The sequence below is a fragment of the Myotis davidii genome, unplaced genomic scaffold (genome assembly GCF_000327345.1).
Source record: "Myotis davidii unplaced genomic scaffold, ASM32734v1 scaffold545, whole genome shotgun sequence".
Classification (NCBI taxonomy): domain Eukaryota; kingdom Metazoa; phylum Chordata; class Mammalia; order Chiroptera; family Vespertilionidae; genus Myotis; species Myotis davidii.
In genome coordinates this window covers 2,317,052-2,341,065 of record NW_006296634.1, presented here as the reverse complement: position 1 = coordinate 2,341,065, position 24,014 = coordinate 2,317,052, and the positions used below count along the sequence as shown (strand labels likewise).

The 24,014-nt window shown below is 40.5% G+C and overlaps 1 protein-coding gene across 9 annotated transcripts; it reads right to left on the bottom strand.

Moving 5' to 3' along the window:
* Positions 1-176: 176 nt before the first annotated feature.
* On the bottom strand, positions 177-23,805 carry BRD8 (bromodomain containing 8). Of its 9 annotated transcripts, none has more exons than XM_006772463.2 (22): positions 23,551-23,804; positions 22,410-22,506; positions 15,464-15,533; positions 14,828-14,877; positions 14,492-14,614; positions 13,842-13,922; positions 13,346-13,410; positions 11,536-11,672; positions 10,816-11,034; positions 10,279-10,423; positions 9,226-9,435; positions 8,557-8,837; positions 7,760-8,212; positions 7,362-7,455; positions 7,116-7,162; positions 6,141-6,355; positions 5,680-5,772; positions 5,423-5,491; positions 4,859-5,036; positions 3,799-3,930; positions 2,156-2,200; positions 177-547 (listed from the first exon to the last, which is right to left on the bottom strand). In XM_006772463.2, the coding sequence occupies exons 1-22, from the start codon at positions 23,567-23,569 to the stop codon at positions 488-490; spliced, it is 2,883 nt and encodes a 960-aa protein (XP_006772526.1). In that variant the 5' UTR covers positions 23,570-23,804; the 3' UTR covers positions 177-487. The 9 variants fall into 9 exon arrangements, with proteins under 9 accessions (XP_006772526.1, XP_006772527.1, XP_015425125.1 ...); XM_006772464.2 differs by having other exon boundaries at positions 3,799-3,903; positions 23,551-23,700; XM_015569639.1 differs by lacking the exon at positions 2,156-2,200 and having other exon boundaries at positions 23,551-23,805.
* Positions 23,806-24,014: the final 209 nt, after the last annotated feature.

The following is a 24,014-nucleotide window of genomic DNA, read 5'->3' as shown; positions in this document are numbered from 1 at the left end:
GCGACCGCTGATTTTGAAACATTAATTACAAGTTAAATCTTGGTTATTTACCTTCTCTGAGTTGTAACAGAATAATTCATTTTATAAGACCACTTTCCCTCTCTAACAAATGACAAAACAGTTATCGTGCAGAAGAAATCACAGGTTTCATACACACACACAGAACACACCAGACAAGTTTTCTTTCAGAGTTTATTGTGAACACAAACACTTCACAGATTTTTTTTTTTTAAGTATGTACACTTCACAAGACAGTACAAATTAGCTACAATCTGTTAGTTACACATTAGGACATTAACACAGCCCATGATTTTTGCCTTAAAACAGGCAATTATGCTACTCCAACTCTGAGATTTTCCCCAGATCATGTCACATGGCCCAGGAGCTTCTTCTGTTAACTCCCAATTCTGGAACTGGGCCCACAAGCCCAAACTTTAACTTGTTTCTTTCTTTTTCAGGTTCAGCTCAATGAGGGTACTCTGAGACTTCACTTTTTCATCTTCATATCTGCTTCAATGGCACAGCGGCGCCCCCTGGTGCCACCATCCTAAATGACAGGCAGACAAAGAGAGTATGAATGAGTTGGTTAAAAAATAAGAGAACAAGAATGCTGGGGATTTGATTTCTTAGGGGAGAGGGGAATCAGCAGAAAAATCCAGGAAATGAGGGGGATATAGGTCTTCCCATAATGTGTGGTAAAAATCACCTGGTAGTAGTTTGGAAGAGAATATATAGTACAGAGTATCTTGCTCCTGCCCACCAGATTGCTGGAGTTCATCTGGGGCCCACAAAATGACTATTTGTCATCCCTCCGCAGCCCCCAAATTATGTGCAAAGGAACAGAAAAAGTAAAAGGTGGGAGAGTCAGAAAGGGCAGTGGATAGTGAGATTCTTAGCTAACATACCTGTCCAGCTGTTTGTTGGTCCCTAAAGAAAGGCCTTTCCTGCAGACTGACCCTGGCACTAGTTCCCTAGCACCTCCTGACAGTTGTTTTCCATGAGATCAGGACAATCAGAAGGCTTCTTTCCATCTGCTGCTCTCTCCCTGCAGCCCAGATCCTTCCTCTTGTGCAATACATTGCTGTCTTCCATAGATAAAAGATCCTATTAACCAGCCTTGTAACAGCCAGCCAATTGCTTGGGGATCCAGTCACTGTTGCAGGCCAATAAAAAAGAACGGAGATTATAGTGTTCTGTCTGTGGTACAGGCTGAGGCCTGTAGGCAAGATGAACGAACACTTTTGCTTGGCCAGGCCATTTTAACATTTCTAACATTAAAAGACTCAATATTTAGAGTTCACCAACACAAGTTGCCTTTGAAGCAACAGTAAAAATAAAAATACCATCTTGTATTTGTATAACACTTTAATTTTTTTCAAGCCAGTTCCATACCTCTTATCTCATTTTATCCTCACAACATCCCTGTGAGGTAGGCTGGACAGGTACATCATATATTAGCTCCAGCAGACAGATGAGGAAAACAAGGCTCCAAGAAATAATCCAGTCAATTTAAGATCATGTGGTTTTTCTATCTAGCCTAATGCCCTTTCCATTATATCATGTCTCAGCGCCCCAAAATGAGTAACAGTCAGAGGGTCTCCAATTCATGGACAAAGGAATAAAAGTCTTTAGGCTAGCTTTCCTAAGCTTATCACTATTTGCACCAGCCACTGTTCTCTGCAGTGGTCATTGTTACTGAGATCTTTATCTTATATTTTACTGAATGTTTATGTATCAGACATCAGTCTTGCAACTTAATATTAGGGGAAAATATAAAAACTGTGTGTTGAGTATCTAGTATGAGGAACACTTTTCAAAAGCCAGCTAGCAGCTGCTGCTCTGAATAATTTTTTATTTGTAAGAAAAGAATTGGCAAAAGGTGGAGTCAAGAAATGAGGAGCGGTATATCTTAGATCCTTACCAATACCTCATTCCAGCCCAGTGAACTCATAAAAAGTCCCTACCCAGCCCACACACACACACATGCAGAAAGACAGGAATGCAGAAGAGACAGATTCTTATTCAATGACCTGAATAAACAGAAGTTCAACACATTGCTACAGTCTGCATGTTGGCTTTCCCTCTGCCACCCACCCCCAGCGGGAGCAGAGAATCTTTGTGGCAACACCACCCCTTGCAGCCATTCAATACTTACAAAGAGAGAGAGAAGGAAGGCAGGAGAGCCCATGGGGACACTGTCCTGTTAGAGGACAAACAAACACTGATCAGGTTCCACAGAAACTCTCAGCCGTAAGCACCCCAAACCTCAGGACAGAGACACAAGCACCACACACACACAGACAAAACTTAAAAACTCAAGAACAAGAGGAAAGAGATCCAAAAGCAATCTGGCCATTATGCCTCTGGAACTTGTTATAAGCCAAGTCATTTACTCCACCTTGCGAGCACTCTTAGAAGAATTAGTAATTTGCTCACTCAGCTCACAATTTCTCCCATGTGACTGGGCCAGCCTTCCAGTCACAGGTTTCTTCTGTTTGGATGGAAGCAAATGACCAACATTCTAAAATCTGTACTAGGTGTACCGGTTAATAATGCGGATTTTGTAATCAAAGAAAACACAGTAATTTCAAGAGAAATATCAAAAGTGCTTTATTCAGCCCTTGCTGGTTTGGCTCAGTGGATAGAGCATGGGCCTATGGACTGAAGGGTCCTGGGTTAGATTCTGGCCAAGGGCCCATGCCCAGTTTGCAGGTTTGATCCCCAGTGGGGGTGTGCTAACGTGTCTTTAACTGGTTTTGAAGTATGTGATGGTGCATCATCATGAAGCAAAATTACTTTGCCGTGTCTTCTGGCACATTCTGGTCGTTTCACGATCAAAACGTGGTTCAAATTGATTATTTGTTGTTGGTAGCGATCAGTATTAAACGGTTTCACCTGGTTTTAAAAGCTCATAATACACCACACCTTCCCAATCCCACCAAATGCAGAGCATTGTCATCTTTCTGAAATGATCTGGACTTGCAGTCGATGTTGATGGTTGACCTGGATCAACCCATGATTTTGTGCACTTGGGATTCTCAAAATAAATCCACTTTTCATCACCAGTCACAATTCGATGCAAAAAAGACTTTCTTTCGTGCCGCCGAAGCAACATTTTACTGATGACTTTTCAGTTTTCCATTTGCCTTTCGTTCAATTGATGTGGCACCCATTTTCCTTCCTTTAAAATCTTTTCCATTGCTTGTAAACGACTGGCAATTGTTTGCCAAGCAACGTTTAATCTGTCTGCAAGTTGTTTTTGAGTTTGACACGCATCTTCATCCAATAATGCTTGTAATTGTTAATCTTCAAACTTTTTCGGTTGACCTGGACGTTGTCTTTCACATCAAAATCATCCCTTTTAAAGCGTTTAAACCAGCGTTCACAAGTATCTTGAGATGGAGCATGTTCACCATAAGCTTCCTGAAGTATACGATAACTTTCAGCAGCACTTTTCTTCAAAATAAAGTAATGAATTAAAACTTCCCGCAAATACTCTTTTTTTGGCATGAAATTCAACATTTTTAAGTGTAAAAATATCAATGATGTTTAACACCTTCAGCAAATTTGACTCATGAAGTTTTGAAGCTTGCTACCAATACAACAAAACAGCATAAATATCGACATATGTGTAACTCCATCTATGGAAAAAAATCCGCATTATTAACTGGTACACCTAGTACGTACACCATTGGAATATAGAAGCCCAACAATACCAAGCCGTAACAAAGTTCTTTTGATGCTTCAGACTTCTAGCACTGGAACAATGGCAAAAAGGCTCTTTCTTGGTCTCCTCACCTTCTCTGAAGCATCCTGTTTGCGGGTAGAATCTCTTCCTCGAAGACTTTTAGCACTGATCCCAGACTCAGATGTTTGCATAATCAACTGTGTGGCCAGGAATTGCTGTAGGGAGAAGAAACACAGTTGGCCCTAGAGACCAGATCCAGTAGGGAAGAATTAAAGACACCTTAGGCTTTGTAAATAGAACTTCATATAGTACCCTTTTGCAATCAGCATTCAAATACTTCTAGAAATTTAGATCACTTTTAATTTTTGTTGTACATTTTCAAGAATCTAAAAATGCCAAATGGCTCTAACTTTTTCTTTCTTTTTTTTTTTTTTTGCTATAACATAGGATCACAATTTCTACTCTCTTAGAATAAAACTAGATGAACCAAAGATCACCAAGTAATTTAAGTAATTTGGCAGACTCTGCAGAGATAGACCACATCCCTTCAAGTTAAATATTCCAAAGGGTGCCTGGCAATGCAATTATAGATTAGAAATAAGTTATCTGTGATGAAAAATAATGAACTATTTATTGACTGCCTACTATACTTATACTTAATGTAATACAAAATATACACTCATCATTTTATAAGAATTTTATTTTAAAATTTCAGGAAATTTGCCTAAGAAAGATAAGACTATTTTCTCACAACTCATTTACCAAACCAACATGAAAAAACTAACGAGCACGGCAGACATGGCTCAGTGGTTGAACATCAACCTATGAACTAGGAGGTCACGGTTTGATTCCTGTTCAGGACATATGCCTAAGGTTGTGGACTCGACCCCCAGTGTGGAGCGTGCAGGAGGCAGCTGATCAATGATTGTCTCTCATCACTGATGTTTCTTTCTATCTATCTCTCCCTCCCTCTCCTTTCCACTCTGAAAATAAAAATATGTATTTTTTAAAAACCTAACATGAATCCAACAAGAATAAATTTCATGTTCCTGTGTTTCTGCCTGATGGCTAGTCCAAGTAAAAGCCACCCCTTTCCTGACATCAATGTGAATCATTCCCTTGAGTATTATCATTTCATCCATGCTAAAAAACTGAGGATCCTCAAAGTACCTGGATCTGCTCCAAAACATCTCGCTGCATCTCTACTGCCATGTGATAGACATCATGATCCGAGCTATTATACATTACAGCATTCTGAAACATCAACATAATGTCACGCTGAAATTCAGCTGTGCTGCGGATCAGTCCATTTTCAATGTTTTTCTTAATAGTTGACAAATCCATTGGCCTGAAAAAGAACAACAGGTAAATCTAAGAGAGGGGAAGAGGACTCAAGTGGATCCCTGAATATATTATTACCATATAGATCTTCTCACACATCCTGCTAATCCCAGCTGCCAGGACTTGAACACTAAACCCTCACCCTGAAACATGCACTGAACCCAAAAGCCAAAGTCAGCCTGTATAACAAATATTGAGAAAGGAAATAAAAGGGGTTAATTCTTTTAGACTATCATTAGTGACCCAGCTGCTGAAATAATCAGTTTAGCAGTTGGTCATCTTTACTCACATCAAAAACATTTGCTTTAAACTTACTGTCTAAAGCAAAAATCCACTAAGACTGGACAACTTACAATCCAGGGAAGTTGGCATGCTGAATTGATTATGGCTTACCTCTGCACAATGCTGTGGTAGCCAGGTGCTATGTCATCTGTAACAGGCTGCAGAAATACATTGGCATATCTGTCCAAAGAGAATAAGATGCAATTACTGGCTTATCTTCCAGAAGCAGAGGTGAGAGAACTTGACCAAAGTGGCTGAAAGTTGTTAAGAGGCAATGCTTCCAGCCCCAAATAAGCCTACTCAAATTTTTTCTAGTCACCAACAATGAGGAGAAAATGTTCCTACTAACTGGTAAAGTCCCTACTCACCTATGATTAGCTGCAGCTCTCCATACAAGCATGATGGCTTTCTTCCAGATTTTTTGTGCTTGAATAGCTTCCTGATCCTCACTACAGACAGAGCTAAAATAAAAACAAAAAAATACAGAAGTTCCACTAGGCATAAGTTAAAAAAAAAAGTCCTAATTATTTCTTGTCAACTACAGGCATACCTTATTTTATTGCGCTTTGCTTTACTGAGCTTCACAGATGTTACATTTTTTACAAATTGAAGGCAAAACCCTCCACCAGCAAAAAGATTATGACTCGCTTTATTGTGATACTCAGTTTATTGTGGTGGTCTGGAACCAAAACCGCAGTATCTCCGAGGTATGCCTGTATTTGTTCCAGGCCAAGAAAGGGAAGATGAAAAAGTAAGATTAAAGAAAAGATCCTCTCCTACTTCTCACCTTCACTGCCTTGACCTCAAAGGAAGAATCTTAGATACTCACAACTGAGAAGAAGCAGGGCTGCTGGGGATGGAGTCTGCCAGTGTGTGGGACTGCAGAGTAGCATTGTGTATACTAAAGCCATCATCACTCTCGCTCACAGGGGGTTCGTTATCCATTTCTGACAAATAGCCTTCTCCTTGATCTTCTTCCTTAGGCTCCTCTAGACTGGCTGCTTCACTGACTCCATCTTCCTCCTCATCCTCACCTGGGGCATCCTTAGACACAGTGTGCTCCAGTTAGCAAATGCAAGCAAAGTCATTATGCAAAGCGTCATTAAACATAATCTGCCTTTTGGGTTAGATCAGTTCTTGAAAATGACCTCACATTGTTTCCTGACTGAGCCCTCTACCGCTTATCCTACCATCCACTTACAGACACTGAGTGATCAAGTAATTTAGAACCTGGACAAAGCCAGGATCTTTTTAAAAGGAAGAAACAAAAAAAGCTACTTACTTAAGACTAAGCTAAGAGGCGTTCCTTCTTTCCCCTTGCTCTTGAGAGGAACTCTGACCCTGGGTACAAAGTTATCAAAAATAGCTTTTATTTTGTGTCTTATCTGATGGAGCAAGCTCACATCGCTTTGAATCTATTTGTTACTACTACTTTAGTAATTCTAAAAAGAAAACTTAGGATGATTTCCTCTGAATAGTGTAACTAATAATCTAATTTCTTATATGTTCTCCCTGTGTCTAGTATCCCTATTCATTTGATATATCTCTTTGAATATATCAAAGTTTCTTTGTGCATTATATGCAAAGAAAGGTCTGTATAATATTCACAAATTTTCAGATGAGAAGCACATGTTGTCATAATATTCCCACTACACCTAACTGTCCACTGCAGCTCTTCCCCATGCAACTCCTAAACCAGTCTCATAGAGAATAAGGATGGGAGTTTACTGAAATTCGTTAAAAAGGTAGTGCTATAAGGAAATCTAGTCACACACCAAGAGGAATAAAGAAAAGTCTGAAATACCTTTATCTGGCTTCCAAAAATAGTCCCTGATTCTTCTTTCAATGAGTCTGCAGAGGAGAGAAAGACTACCTGAAGTTTTCCACCTTAGATTTCCCCTTCCTATGGACAATAATCCCCTGCACCTCTCCTTTGCATGCTGACCTATTCTATCTCCTCTACTTGCCCACAACCCACAATCCTTCAGAAGCCAAAGCAAATGATTCCAAGTTAGTTACAGAATACAGATTTCCTAGTCTTATTATTTACCTGACATTTCAAATTTGTGCTGAGTTTCTGCCTCTAAAGGATCTTCCATGGGATTTGAACCATGTGATGGAGATAGCATGCTTTCAGGGGATGCCTAAAGACCAAAAAGAACAAACACCCTAAGTACTGGTAAATCACTACAGCTTACACAATTTTATTCTTTAATGATAATGTGACTATATAAGTAATTCCAAGTCCTATCCATGTAATTAGATTCTATTATATTCTTTAACAAATATAGATTAAGTATATATATGTATAGCACTCATCACACCCATACACTTTAGACACATCAAACATGTCAAAACTCAGGAATGTAACAAAAAACCAGAGGCCTAAACTTTCACTTCTTACCTAAGGTATAACCCTTCATCCTCCCAGACCCTTATTGTAAATACCTCTGTCTTCACAGTTGTAACTGGAGTCTCATCGCCTTTCCCACTGGCAACATCTACTTCAGCAATCTCTCCAGCTGCAGTACTTCTGGGTTCCTCATCTAAGTCCTGATTCCTGAGTTCTGGTGGCTCCATACATGTGGCTGGAACAACCCCAGTGACTATTTCAGCCCCTGAAATGCCTTGCTCTGGTTCTGTAGGTTCCATTTTGATCTCAACACCAGGTTCTCTGATGTCTACCAGTTCGTGGATTCCTTTGTTTTCCGATTCCTCAAAGTCCAGCCTCTCTTGCTTGACTGTCAATTCTGGTGCAGAAAGAGGTGCTGGCTTGTCCCGTTCCTGCTGCATAGGGTGCTCCCAGGGGCCAGGCAGAGACCGAGGATCATCATTATCTTCACAGAACGACAATGCTGCTTCCACTGCGGCCACATCCAGCACTTCAGGATGATCATCTACCTGTCCCATAAAACATACACTGCTGAAGTCACAGAAGCTCAATTACCTCAATTCTGTTAGCACCGAATGAGATGGCCTGAATCTGCAGCTTCTCTCTCCATTTTCTCCACGTAGTAGAAGCAATCAATGGACAGGCATCTGTCCTGTGCAAACCAGTAACATAAGGATGGCTGGGGAGATAACTAGTACGTCAGCACCAAAGGGCTTTGGGACTACAGAGATGGAGGTGGGCAGAGCAGGAAAACTGTTTATGTAATTGTTACTATGAGAAGCAAGGAGAGGCTGAGGAGAGAAGCCTATGTAGGACCCATGAGAGATTCTTTTGGGTGTTGCTGAATAGTTACCTTGTCCTCAATGATAGCAATGATGTCTCCAACGGTCTCAAAGTCGAGCTCTTCACCTGTGTAAGACACAGCAATATCCATCTTCTCAGCCAGATCTAAATCTTCCTTCCCATCTATGCTGGGAGCCTTTGATCCTCCAGAAGCCTCTGTTACCCCTGATCGGAAACACTCTTCTTTGATAGAATTGATAATCATGGAGATTTCACTGCTATCCATGGAAACAGTCACAGTATGTGGATCCCCCACAGCCTCCATGGGAACACAAGTGTCAGGTTGACTCACTAAATAACAGGAAGAGAAAAGCATCTCAGAAGCTTATTTAGAACCAAGCGACCACATGGATATCACATCAAGGATGTAGACAGATGTCAAGTACCCATACACTAAAGCTCAGAAAAAGTTCTTACATCTGCCTATGTTTTCTTCTCCCAGTTTTAGTGAGAACATATTCTCAAACCCACTCTTATGTGTACATTTGGCCTTTCCCCCAACACATAAAAGCCCACCCACCTCTTCTCACATTCTTGTTTTTCTTAAGGATAAAGATGGCAAATGTCCATGGGGAACAGAACAGAGAGGCATGTGAATTAGAGCTGATGCTCTTGATCACTTTTCTCTAACTGAAATTTTGGACCTAGCGGCTGCTCAGGGCGTGGGTCAGGGACGCACCTGGAGCTACACTCTCAGGAGTGGAGACAGCCGGAGCAGAGGATGGTGCTGGTAGCGCAGGCATCATGACAATGGTAGCCTGGGACACAGACTCTACAGGGGGTGGCACAAGTTTAACTGGAGGCTCACTGGCAACAGTAGTGAAGGAAGCAAGAGGTGTGGTGAACTGTGTAGGACCAGCTTCTAAAAGCCGGGAAAGAGGGGGAGCACCTAACAGACAAAGAGGTACACAAAATGAGGTAAGAAAGAAGCACATGAATAAGAAGCAATAGCCACTTTAAGACACAACCAAGAAAATTTTTAATCTCAAAGGATGAAAGCAGTTCCTGTTAAACAAACTCATTAACTATATCTTTACTTTCTCTAACTTTACTTAATATCTTATACCAAGATAGGAATGACCCAAAGCACTAGAACACACAATGTATATGAAAATTGGGTAGTAATTTTTCCTCAGAAAAAAATTAAACATAACAAAAAACTGGTGTGAATAAATGTCACTTCTGTTAAAGTTAAGTGTGCCATAAACCACTCAAAATCAAATGCCAATATCTAATGTTTGTTTGGTATTTTGCAAAGGGCTTTTTTTTGTCTTACATTTTCTACATCATTTAATTCTCTCTACATTTTTGTGAAGTATAAACATTGCAATTAATAAAAGAGAAAACTGAGGCTCAAGAGTTAAGTTACTTGGCCAAGGTCACAAAATCAGAGTGTGGTAGGCCTGAGACTCAAGTCCAGGTCCCTGAATCCAAATCTCCATCCTCTATAAACTCAGGTATCTTAATTTGCAAGCTTCAGAGAAGCAGCTTCACTATTAACTTCTCTATTCCTCTCATTAATATCTATGCTGTGATCATCCAGGGCTATCAATATTTTGAAGATGAAATTTAAAATCTGGGACACTACAGGATTTAACAGGTAAATAGTTCCAAGATTGGCTTTAAATCTAGGATTAACAATTGCTTAGTAACAAAGACTAGAAACCAAGGACTATCAATGCCAAGTTCAATATCTCTAAAGTAAAGTAAATATGGAAAAGTGATGACTTACCTGAGGCAGCAGGGGAGGCTGCAACAGTGTTGGGTGTTTGCTGCAAATCCCCACCATGTATCATGGGAAGGACCCCGCCTACCTCCAGGAGGACACCTGTACTGTTCAGGTGGCCAGAAGCCACAGCCATTTCACTCTCATTGACCTATCAGGGAAGAATAGAGGTGAAGGCTACACTCAAGCTTTCCTTTACTACCACTTCCCAAAAAAGCTCCAGCAGTTGACCAAACTTTACAAAAATAAAAGTTAATATCCAAAGAGAGTAATTTCAGACCCAAGGGAAACTCTAATTTTGTAACAAGAGTTCTCTGGAGAAGAGAACCAAAATAATTATGGTTTCAAATACCTCAGGATCCAAGAGCACTATCAACTTACTGTGTTGGATTTTTTGTTTGTTTTTTTAATTAATTAACATTTAACTAGGAGATCTCTTTCTCTTTTAAATGTTTTTTTCCATGTCATATTTTAGGTCCCAGGCACTCCCTTCCAAAATATTAAATCACCACAGCTCTCAAACACCCACAGAAGTCTCCATACCAGTCTGGGGCTAGTAGGCAGGAGGCTGCCCTTCTTCAAGAGCTCTGACAGCAGAGGGGAGGGGGGTGGAGTTGCTTTCTGTCCAAGCATCTTTTTCTGGGGTGAATCATCTGTTACTGGGGTCATGGGGACTTCTAAGGGTGCAGAGCCTGGAGGAAGGGTGTCAGGAATCCCAGGAAACGAGGTGACTGGGGTACTCGGCAAAGTCCCAGGGGTTACCTAAGAGACAACAGAGAACCTTTATCTGACTTCTCAAACTCTGAAAGGTTCCCTATTAATCTGGGTGGGTTAGTGTGTCTAACTATTATTGTTTTAGTCCTGAGTGGAACTGCCCAGAAACCCCCTACCCTCCTGCTCTCAGCCACAACTTTCTTCCCCACAATTGTTTCTTTTACACCTACTCAAACCCACAATGACCCAATCCTCCACCCAACCTACCTTTTATACAAACTCCTTACCCACTACCTTTTTTTTATAGGACTAATACACTTACAAACAATTCCTTGATATAGTCTTTTACCTATCTCTCAAAAGGTCAAAGCCTCAATGTTTTTAGGTCCATCCTTATCTTAGAGCACAGAACAAGGTAAAATAAGTCTTTGACATTCAGACCAAGAGAGGAAGTTGCCTCCAGGCCAAAAGTGATTTCCTCATCACTCAGCTCTCTGCTGGCTTATTGCCCCTTTGCTGATTAATTCCTGCATATGGAAATATACTCACGCCAGAGGTGGCCTCTTCCATAGTGGTTGCAGTCAAGTCCCCAAGTGGATAATCACTTCCTGGGGAGGCAGAATCTATAGGAGATCGAACCATCACAGTGGGTAACCTCCGAGGGGGTGTTTTTACTGCTTGACGAGCTAGAACATATAAGAACAATTTCTAAGTCTTCAAGATTAACTAAATGAAACTAGACATACTTCGCTATTATATAATAAAGGAAAAATAGAAATATTGCATTACTAAAACAGCATTGAGTTTGGATTAGAAAGCTTTCTTTGTTGCTTCTGTTATTTTCATTTTCACTGTTATGGCCTTTTCACATTTCTAAATCTCAGCTTGACCTATGGATACTTTAGAATGACATAAAGCAGATAGGAAGGAATGTGTATATATTTATTGCACACTTGCATATCAAGTCAATGTACATAGTACCATATGTGGTCCTTTCATGAAATCTAGAACTCATGGAATTTAAAAATATATATATTTATTGATTTTTTTATATTTATTGATTTTTTTACAGAGAGGAAGGGAGAGGGATAGAGAGGTAGAAACATCCATGAGAGAGAAACAATCAGCTGCCTCCTGTACACCCCCTACTGGAAATGTGCCTGCAACCCAGGTACATGCGCTTGACTGGAATCGAACCTGGGACTCTACAGTCCGCAGGCCGGTGCTCTATCCACTGCGCCAAACGGTTAGGGCTGGAATTGCTTTTTTTTTCTTATTTTGGCCTATTCTGAGTAACTGCAGTGCTAAATTAAAAATACATCTTTTAAAAGGCTTTCTTTAACACTCTGGGAAACAAGAAAGCTTACCCAAGAGAAATTCTTACATTAAGCAAACACCTTTTAATTTTTTATCTTAAAAAAAAAAAAAATTTTTTTTAAATGTTTTATTGATTTTAGAAAGAGAGGAAAGGAGAGGGACAGAGAGACAGAAATATCAGTGAAAGAGAAACACTGATCGATCAATTGGCTGCCTACTGCATGCCCCACACTGAGGAACAAATACACAACCCAGGCACGTGCCCTAACCAAGAACTGAACTGGCGAGCGACCTTTGGTGCATGGGTCCAATGTTTAACACCACTGAGCCTCAACGGCCGGGCACATTAAGCAAACATTTAAACTATTCAATTATCCCAAAATCCCTTGGAGTAGGAAAGTGGTTTAAACATCCCTCAATCTCCTTAACAACTTATTATTAAGATTCTGCTTTTTCCCGGTTGGTACAGCTCAGTGGCTGAGTATTTAACTCATGAACCAGGAGCTCACAGTTTGATTCCCAGTTGGGGCACATACCCAGGGCTGTGGGCTCAATCCCCAGTAGGGGGCATGCAGGAGGCAGCCAATCAATGATTCTCTCTCATCACTGATGTTTCTCTCTCTGAAATCAATAAAAACATTAAAAAAAAAAAAAAAGATTCTGCTTTTAACAAGGAAAGACCTCATGAGCTCAGAGCATGTATTCCTAGAATTACAAATGCTTAAGTTCCTCTCCATATCCAGTGCTTGGGCTATTCTCAATCTTTTTATAGGCCTTTGATTTCTAAAATCTTAATTATGTTCAATGTTTTTATTTTCATGCCTTTGTATCCTAAAAGGACACAGATGTAGTGAGACTTGAGCAGAGCTAATTTTCTAAGAGTTATTTCCAAAGAGATGTTTTTATTCTGATAAGAGATGACAAAGGAAAGTGTGCAGGTAAATCGGAATCAGTGGATTCTACATTATAAAATAGTTTTCAATTGCTTTTAGCATGCAATACTGTATAGTCAATCACTAAACAGTCACTAGGCTCAGCTTACCTTGATATGCAGCATCCGTAGCCTTCCTCTTTACTTCAGCCTCCTCTTCCTCCAATTTCTTTTTCCTAAAGAGGAAATTAGAGGTTAGATCCTAGCCAGCTCTAGCTCCTCCACAGTTCACAGTGCCTAACAAGGAAATTATCTGCCAGGCTAGCAGTTTCTGGATGAAAGGGTTAAAAAGGAATTATTATCAGCAAAACAGGAAATTTTGAGTGTACTGCCTAACTACTGGTTCTTCATCCACACAAACTGAAGCCACTTTTAAGTTAGAACTAAGTTATGTTCTCACATTGAAATGTTCCATCTCATTACTTTCTAGAACTCACTCCCCCCCCCTCCCCCTCCAATGCCAGGCCACTATGCAGCTCTCCCTTTCCAGAATCTGTCAAGTCTTAAAGGAATGGCAGAAGGAGGAAATAAACCAGATTACTAAAGGAGAAGAGGGGTAAAGAGAGAGAAAGGAGTATAGTAATAATAATAATATAATATAACCCACATTGCAATGTCATTGCAAAGCTCATCCAATCTGCTGTCCATGTGGCCGGCTTGAATTAGTTCTGCATCTCTTTTCAGTCGTCTGTAGGAAGAAAGAGAGGTAGACAGACTTGGGATTTTTAATCTGCTACTTAAAAAATTCCGACCAGCCCAGCCAGTGTGGCTCTGGGGTTAAGCGTCAATCCATAAACCAGGAGGTCACGGTTCAATTCCCAGTCAGACCACATGCTCAGCTGTGGGCCCCCAACGTACAAGAGGTGTCCGATTAATGATTCTCTCTTATCACTAATGTTTCTCTCTCTCTCTCCCTCTTCCTTCCTCTCTCTGAAATCAAGAAGAAAAAAATCCTGCCCTAGCTGGTTTGGCTCAGTGGATAGAGCCTTGGCCTGCTGACTGAAGGGTCCTGGGTTCGATTCTCGTCAAGGGCACATGCCCAGTTGTGGGCTCCATCTCTGGTTGGGAGTATGCAGGAGGCAGCCGATCAATGATTCTCTCATCACTGATGTTTCTCTCTCTCTCTCCCTCTCGGAAATCCATAAAAATATATTAAAATGTTAAAAATAAATAAATAAATAAATAAATATCCTGACCAGTATTAGAAGTCAGTCTCTTTTGTCTTCCCCAATCATTTGGCATTTCTCTGATAAGTACCTATATTTTTCCTGGGTTTCCTTTATCATTTTCTTTAGTTCCTCAACTCGTTCAGCAGTCAATTTCCGAACAATGACATCTTCAACAGTTTCCACCACTTCTCCTTTTTCACCCCGTTTCCGTCTGTGGAAAATTAAAACATATACACATTTGAATAAGAGAACATCTGTTCCCGTTCCCATTTGCTTTCTTTGAGCCTTTTCCACCACCACCTACCCACAGATAACTGCTCCAATACTTTTATCACCCAGTAATATAAATAGATATATACCAGACTTCCTCAGTAAACACTCTCCACTAAAGAGATTTAGCTTGAGTGCCTGGTTTTGTACTCACTTTGGGGTCTCGGTAGTTTCTAGAAGTTCAGAGTACTGAGAAGCACAATGCTATGGAAAAAAAGTGAAAGTTGAGCAAGCCAGGAAAATTTCAACATAAACTAAAGTTTAGAGATGGGAGACATGAATGTTTCTAGGAGAGCAAATGACTTAGCATCAAATCAGTTCAAAATAAAAAGATAACCTAATAGCCAATATTTATAGCTATTATCTACTGAGTAGTTACCATATGCAAAGCACTGTACTAAATGTTTTATAGGTATTACCTCAGTTGAATCTTCAAAACAATCCTGAAGCAACTTTTATCGCTACTTTGCAAATGAGAAAACTGAAGCTCATTGTCCAAAGTTTTCAAGTAGAGTCATATTAAACCCAGATCTATTTAATTCCCAAGCTTGGGGTCTTTTGTTTTTTGTGTGGCTGTTTTTTTTTTTTTACTTTTAGACATTTTTTTCTTTTTTGAAAGGGGGCTCTTAACAGTTATGCTACACTGACATGCATGGATAAGCAAATAACGGATAATGAAAAGGTATTCTCAACTAGTTTCCCTACTCATGGTATAAAAGCCTTGTGATTAAAAGGCAGGGAACCCACTTCACATCTCAGAGACTGCTCTAAAACTTGCTTGGGAACTTACTTTTTGAGAGAACCAGTCTGGAGGGCGGCCAGGTTCTGCAAAGGGCTTGATTGCTCTGCTAACTGATACCCTATAAAATGAGAAAAGCCTTAATACACACCAAACAGAAGGAAAAAAAAGGGAGGGGGGAGGAAAAGTACACTGAGAGTTCAATGTTTGGAGTACAAACCCTGGAATAAAAAACTGTCACTGGGAGGTATACTGTAATATGTGACTATGGAAAATGACATGACTAAATTTAAAGTCATTGAGAAGGAGTGATTGCTAAACAGTTTTCCTAGGTGATATATTTCTTGGGTGAAGTGAAGGTATTAGAACCTAATAAAGCATCATTTCTGTTCATTTGGGGAAATGTTTTTATGTTGATTTTGGCTTCTTAGAAAGATCTGCCTTTTGAAAAGCAATTTATACTATAATACAGACCCAAAAATGTTCTTTTGATCCAAAAATATAGTTCCTAGTAATGTAATATAAGAAAATAATGTAACAGTCCTGGAAGGTATGGCTCAGTGGTAGAGCATCAGCCCTTGCATGGAAGGGTCGCAGGTTTGATTCCTAGTCAAGGGCATGTACCTGTGTTGCAGGTTCATTCCCCTGCCCCCGTTGAGTACGTGTAGGAGGCAATCAATGTGTCTTTCTCATGTCGATGTTTCTCTCTCTCTCCTCCTTCCTTCCACTCTCTCTAAAAATCAAGGGAGCCCTGGCTGGTTTGGCTCAGGGGATAGAACACTGGCCTGCAGGCTGAAGGGTCCCAAGTTCGATTACGGTTAAGAGCATGTGCCTGGGTTGCAGCCTTGATTCCTGGTTGGGGCATGCAGGAGGCAGCCAATCAATGATTCTCTCTCATCATTGATTGTTCTATCTCTCTCTCTCCCTTCTGCTCTGAAATCAATAAAAATATTTTTTTAATATACTTTAGTGATTTTTTACAGAGAGGAAGAGAGAGGAATAGAGAGTTAGAAACATCGAAGGGCTGCCTCCTGCACACCCCCCACTGGGAATGTGCCCGCAACCAGGGTACATGCCCTTGACCGGAATCGAACCTGGGACCCTTCAGTCCGCAAGCCGACGCTCTATCCACTGAGCCAAACCGGTTTCAGCCATTGATTTTAATTTTTTTAAAAAATATATTTTACTGATTTTTTACAGAGAGGAAGAGAGAGGAATAGAGAGTTAGAAACATCGAAGGGCTGCCTCCTGCACACCCCCCACTGGGAATGTGCCCGCAACCAGGGTACATGCCCTTGACCGGAATCGAACCTGGGACCCTTCAGTCCGCAAGCCGACGCTCTATCCACTGAGCCAAACCGGTCAGGGCAAAATATATTTTTAAATAATCAATGGAAAAAAATATCCTCAGGTGAGGATTAAAAAATAATAATTTGACAAAATAAGCAAGCACCAAGAAGTACGGTGTAGACTTGATCAGACTTGTGAATAGATTATTCCTAAATGCCTGCAAAAGGATGTTTACCATATGGCTCTTCAAGTCTGTGAATTAAACAGTCCATAAATATAACTATGAGATATGTGGTGACATGGATATTTATAACAATAATATTAACTAGAAAAGATGACAATTTTCTGCTATGAAGTAATTATACAGCCTTTTAAAAAGTTGCAGGTATAAAGACAAAAAGGCAAAAATGAAAAGAGTTAGACAGGAACTAGATCAAGAAAAAGTGTAGAAAAAAGTGTAAAGGGGCTTCAAACTGTCTATTTCTTTAAGAAGAAAACATGACAAAATATTAAGATTTGGCCCAGCCAGAGTGGCTCAGTTGATTGAGTGTCGTCCTGTGCACGGAAAGGTTGCCAGTTGGATTCCCAGCCTTGGTTTCCAGTTCAGGCCCAAATCATTGCACATATGGAGGGCAACTGAAGTTTCTCTCTCTCTCCCTTCCTCTTTCTCTAAATCAATAAAAATATATTTTTAAAAGTATATTAAGATTTGTTCTGTCCAGGTACTGAGTACATGGGCAATCTAGATTTATTATTCTCCATACGTCTCTATGAGGTTGAAATATTTCATAACTTTAAAAAGTTTTTAAATTTTATGTTGGGATAACAGTATCACAGAACTTTTTAAAGGGAAAGTTAATCTTAACATTGTTATATGGATAGCTATAACCAAAAAATAAAATTTGATCCATAATTTACAACTTATACTGAGAAAAGTCCTAAATATACCAAAGATTTAAATGTACAAAAAATTTAACAATGAAAAGTACTAGAAGAAATCATAAGATTATTTTATATTTCAGACTAAAGAACTTTCTATTTATGACACAAAATCCAAGAGCTGCAAAAGAAAATTATTAACAACTCACATTTTAAAAATATTTTAATTATTTATTTTTATTGATTGATTTTAGAGGGAGGGAGGGGGCAGAGAGACAGAGAGACACAGAGACAGAGACACACAGAGAGAGATGGATTTGATTTTCCAATTATTTATGCATTTACTGGATGATTCATGTATGTGCCCTGACCAGGGATCCACAAACTTGGCATATTGGGACCATGCTCTAACCAACTGAGCTATCTGTCGAGGCCTTAAAAGTTTTAAGGTAAAAATATCACTGTAAGTCAGACGGCACAAAAAGCTGCATCTCACACCTCGAATGATTAATCTCTCCAATACATAAGGAGCCCCCCAAATTAAAAGGATGTAATCAAATAGAAAAATCAGCTTGTAGAAGGAAATAAAATTGGCTCCTTAACACATGAAAATATTCAACCTCACTAATCACAGAATAAATGCAAATGAAAATAGGAAAACTATTTCTCACCTTTTATAATATTGTCAAAGATCAAAAACACAATATATGAATCAGGGCATATAAAACAGATACTCTGATATATTATCAATGGGAGTATAAATTGAAACAATCTCTGAGTAGAGCAATTTGAAATATTTGTCAAATTTTATAAACATATATTCTTTGATCCAATCATTTTACTTTCAGTTTATCTTAGATATAACTTATACATAACTATGCAAGATTGTATTTGTTAGCAAGTATCCATTAAGACAGTATCAGTTTATGATATATCCCAAAACAATATCATGCAGCTGTTAAAAAAAGCAGCAAAAAGACAGATCCTGATATACAGCTATACAAAGACCTAAAAGATATAATATGCCCAGCCGGTATGGCTCAATGGTTGAGCATCGACCCATGAACCAGGAGCTCACAGTTCGATTCCAGGTCAGGGCACATGCCCAAGTTGTGGGCTCCATCCCCACCCAGTAAGGGCGTGCAAGAGGCAGCCAATCAGTGATTCTCTCTTATCATTGTTTCTCTCTCCCCTTCTTCCTTCTCTTTGAAATCAATAAAAAGATATTTTAAAAGGAGAAAGAAAATGTATTTTTGTTCATATATACAAAATTAATGCTAGAGAAACACACAAGAAACTGCTAACATGGGAATTGAGGTATCGTGATGGGATAAAGACACTGTACCATTTTGAACTTTGAACCTTATGTCTTAGCACTTCCTCAAAAAATAAATACCAATTTAAAATTTCAAAGTGTTTTCACATTATTTTTCTACAAAAAATGTGAGGAAATATACAGATCAGACTGTATTCCAAACCAATTTACTTGGCGGTTTGTTTAAAAAAATCAATTCAGTCCTTGCCAGTGTGGTTCAATGGTTGGAGCGTTGACCCAAGCACCATAGGGTCTTGGGTTCAATTCCCAGACCAGGGCACATACCTGGGTTGCAGGTTTGATTCCTGGTCCCAGTTAGGGCGAATGTGGAAGGCAACTGATTGATGTGTCTGAGCTATGGATGTTTCTCTGCCCCGCCGCCCTTCCCTTCATCATAGTTTGATTCCCAGTCAGGGCACATGCTCGGGTTGCAGGTTCAATCCCCAGTAGAAAGCATGTAGGAGGCAGCCGATCAATGATTCTCTCTCATCATTGATGTTTCTATTTCTCTCTCTCCCTTCTCTGAAATTAATAAAAACATATTTTTTAAAAAAGGTGTGAGATATTCTATGTAGCAGCTGTTCTTGCATCAAAGTAAATGGTAAACCCCAAGACAAAATGAACCACACTAATTTGATAAATCTCAGTTTTAACTTAAATATAACTCAATTCAAATATAAGTTGAACTGATTTTTTTGTCTGTTAGATTGCTATTCCTCACCTGAGGACATTTTTCCATTGATTTTGAGAGTGGAAGGGACAGGGAGAAACAGACATTGATATGAGAGAGACACACCGATTGGCTGACTCCTGAATGCGCCCTGATCAGGGCCAGAGATCCAGCCTGTAAACCAGGTACCCACCCTTGACCGGAGTCAAACCCAAACCCTTCACTCCAAGGGCCAACGCTCTACCCACTGAGCCAAACCAGCTATGGCCCCATTTACATCTTTGAAAAGTTATTTTTTAAATAGATAAAGTGGCAGAAATGCTAAAGATGACCAATAACAGTGCTTTTGTAAACTCATCAGAATGGTTAAAGTAGTAGAGACATACCATGTAAACACAAATGTGTACAGTAAACTATAAGGCTTAAGACAATTAAAATGGCCTTGGATCCTGAGGGAAAGAAGGGGGGAAAAGAGAAACGTTAAAAATGAAAAAGTGTATATCCTAGTAGCAAAAAAGATTGGAAACCAAAGTCCTACTATTTGACACTTAAAAAGAAAAACTGGAGTGCCAAAACAATTCAATGAAAAGAGACCCCTGCCTTACATCATACATAAAATTACCTCAAAATGGATCCTAATTGTATAGAGCTAAAACTATAAAGTTCTTAAAAGAAAACATAAAAAAAAAATGGTTTCTTAGCTATGACACCAAAAACACAAGCAACAGAAGAAAAAAATACATAAATTGGACACATCAAAATGAAAAACTTTTGTGCTATCAACAATACCAATCAAGAATATAAGACAATACACAAAAAAGGAGAAATATTTGAAAGTTATCTGACAAGGATTTGTGTCCAGGGTAAAGAGTTCTTAAGTTAGTAATAAATATAAGTAATCCAAAGGATCTGAGCAGACATTTCTCCAAAGTAGACATACAAATGGCAAATAAGCATGTGAAAAGGTGTTCAATATTAGGCATTAGGGATATGCAAATCAAAACCACAATGCGATATCACTGCATATCCACTAGTACAGCTATAATAAAAAAGACAAACAAAAAATGAACCCACATTTTTATATAAATAGCCCATATATATAATCCATATATATAGCCCAGCCAGTGCAGCTCAGTGGTTAAATTGTTGACCCATGAACCAAGAGGTCACTGATTCAATTTCAGGTCAGGGAACATGCCCCTGTTTCAGACTCGGTCCCTAGAAGAGGGTGTGCAGGAGGTAGCTGATCTATGATGTTTCTCTCTCATTGATGTTGCTATCTTTATCCATCTCCTTTTCTCTCCCTCTAAAAATCAGTACGACATTTTTTTTAAAAGCGTTGAACATAGAGAAATTTGGGCCTTCATTTATTGCTGGTGGGAATATAAAATGGTGGGGCCACTGTTAAAAAAAAAAAGTAATTCTGTAGCCCTAGCTGGTTTGGCTCAGTGGATAGAGTGTCAGCCTGAGGACTGGAGGGTTCCGAGTTCGATTCCAGTCAAGGGCACATGCCTGGAGTGTGGGCTCAGATCCCCAGTGGGGGGCATGAAGGAAGCAGCCGATCAGTGATTCTCATCATTGATGTTTCTATCTCTCTCCCTTCCTCTCTGAAATCAATAAAAATATAAATAATTTTGCAGTTCCTCAAAAAGTTAAACAACAACTTAAAAGAACACAAATGCTCATCAACTGATGAATGGATAAACAAAATGTGGTATACTCTTACAGACCATTATTTAGTCATACAAAGAAAAAGTACTGACACGATACAATAAGAACCTTGAAAGTATTATGCTAAGTAAAACAACAAAAAAAAAATCCAGTCACAGATCACAAATTATTTCGTTTATATGAAATATCCAGAATAAGCAATCCATAGAAACAGAAGTAAATGATTAGATGAGGTGGAGACTGTACAGTGACTGACAGTTGCACAACTCTGAATATACTAAATTCTGTGAATACATTGGGTTAATTTTATGGTATGTAAATTATACCTTAATAAAACTGTTATAAAAGAAACTAGAGGCCCGGTGTGGGGTCCCTCAGCCTGGCCGGTGCCCTCTTGCAATCTAGGACCCCTTGGGGGATGTCGGACTGCCAAGGGATGTAGTAGTGCTTGAAGCTGCAGGAGGCCAGGGAGGATCCTGAGCCGGGAGGTCACCACTCCCACGCATCCCAGCCCCGCTGCACCTGCATCTGCAGTTCAGTAGCACTGAGGTGGGAGAGGCTCACTTCGGTCAGCTGAGCAGCACTCCCGCTGTGGGAGCGCACTGACCACTGGAGGCAGCTACTACACCGAGTGTCTGCCCCCGGGTGGTCAGTGTGCATCACAGCTACCGATTGCTTAGGCTTTTATATATAGAATAGAGGTCTGGTGCATGAAAATTCGTGCACTGGGAGGGGAGGGGGGGGGTGTCCCTCAGCCCAGCCTGCACCCTCTTGCAGTCTGGGATCCCCTCGGGGGATGTCCACCTGCTGGCTTAGGCCCACTCCCAGGACTGAGCCTAAGCTGGCAGTCAGACATCCTTAGATCTACCAAGGAGGTGGGAGAGACTCCCACTACCCGGCTTGTGGCTGAGCAGAGCTCCCCCTATTGGAGGGCACTGACTACCAGAGGGCAGCTCCTATGTTAATCGTCTGCCCTCTGGCCGTCAGTTGATCATAGCGACCAGTTGTTCCCCACCCTTAGGGTCAATTTGCATATTACCCTTTCATTATGTAGGATACTGCTTACAGATCAGTATGACTAATTACAGGAATCCACTTATGTAAAAATAAAAATTAAAAAACCACCCAAGAATTTTTAAGACCCAAGAAACCAGACATCCTAAATACTTTACCAATTTTGATCCCCACTCCTCATGACAGAAGACGCTAAACACAGCTTCTCTCGGATGGACCATGGTTCTGTGGGGCCACTACTCAACAGCTTGTGTTCTGAAAGGAGAGAAAGTTTAGAAGCAACCACTGAGGCACTAGTTCTTGGCCCCAACCGGAGGTCTAGAAGCCTAACACAAAACATCCGAACTTGTAAGGACAAAGTGAGCTCTATCACCAAATCTTGATTTTCACCTGGCTAGTAAAATATCACCACTGGGTGGGTGGTACCTATTCATTACGTGCGAATTGCAATGAGTATCTGGCAAAATATTTAATTTCTTCATGACTACCCTGCTTTATAAAAAAAATAAAATAGCCCCGGCCGATTTGGCTCAGTGGATAGGGCGTTGGCCTGCGGACTCAAGGGTCCCAGGTATAAATAAATAAATAAAAAATAAAATAAAAAACAGACAATGTCAGATTAAGATAAGGCAGTTCTCCCAAAAAGCCATTTTAATAATACATACTTTATCCCAATTTGGGCGCCAGGACTTATTTCATTTCCCAGGATTCTGAGTAGCCCCCCCCTTACTGCCCCGCCTCCTTCTAAGCAAAAACTTGTTTACTGCTTTCAGAATCCCCACCCCCGATCCCCCTTGAGTTGTCGGGCCTAAAAGATCTTGTCAGTCCACGAAACAGAGGAAAATGGCTGAGGTGCAAGACACGCAATTTCCCCAGGGCCAGAAAAAGCTCCCGGATAAACTATCCCATTTCTCTGTGACGGCGAGTAGGGCCCACAAACGTTGGTCGGAGTGTGAATGGCTCTTTGAGGCGCCGGCCACTCGGTATGGCTCACAACACGTCTTCGTCTGCACGCCCGAGTCTCTAGAGCAGCTTTATCTTTCACTGCACACAGTCCCCAAACATGCAAGGATTTGCTGAGCTGCTTCTCAAACCTCTGCGGCCGCCCTAAGACACAAGACCCTACACTTTTCGACCCCCAAACACTGGCCTTCCACGACGCCGTCAAGCGGAAGTCTCTGAAGACTCTGCGCTCTCAGGAAAATCATTGCTCCTACTCCCCAGGCGTGTGACAGAACCCCGGTGCCTGGCCTCGGCTCTACAAAAAGCTTTCCACGCAAAAAAAGCACAGACACTTACTGCCCGTTCCTGTCGCCATCTTGGCCCGAAGTCTTCAACCCCGAGGGAAGACCGCTTTGTAGGGCCGAAACGTGGGGAACTCTGGGAAATAGTTTGGGCGCTTGTTCGTGTGCCTCCTGGGAAATGTAGTCTCCCACCCCAAGACGCACAAGCGTCCTAAACCAGCTCTCTTTTGCGCTCCTGAGAAGGAACGTGGTAAAGGACAAAGGATGAGGGCTGAAACCTCAGGATTTCCGTGAGCGTTCGTGGGAAATATATGCTGAGGGTTCAAGAAAAAGTGTTAAGCGGGAAGAATTCCACGGTACCCGACTCCAAACTCCGACAGTTGGTAACCCGGACGCACATTAGAAAGAAAAGGTCAACCCGGAACAAACCGTTTCCCAGTTTTACCCGCCCCCTTTCCTTGCGCTGATTGGTAGCTGCAGGCTTCTCTATCTCATTGGCGGACGAAGGCAGCGCGTATT

Bases quoted from the DNA above. Each gene is read 5' to 3' on its own strand.
- BRD8 (XM_006772463.2), bottom strand. The intron at 7,456-7,759 runs GTATTTACAATA...TTTGGTCTTTAG, and splicing joins TTACAACTGTGAAGACAGAG to GCATCCCCTGAAAGCATGCT. The intron at 5,492-5,679 runs GTGAGTAGGGAC...CTCTTTGGACAG, and splicing joins AGAGCTGCAGCTAATCATAG to ATATGCCAATGTATTTCTGC.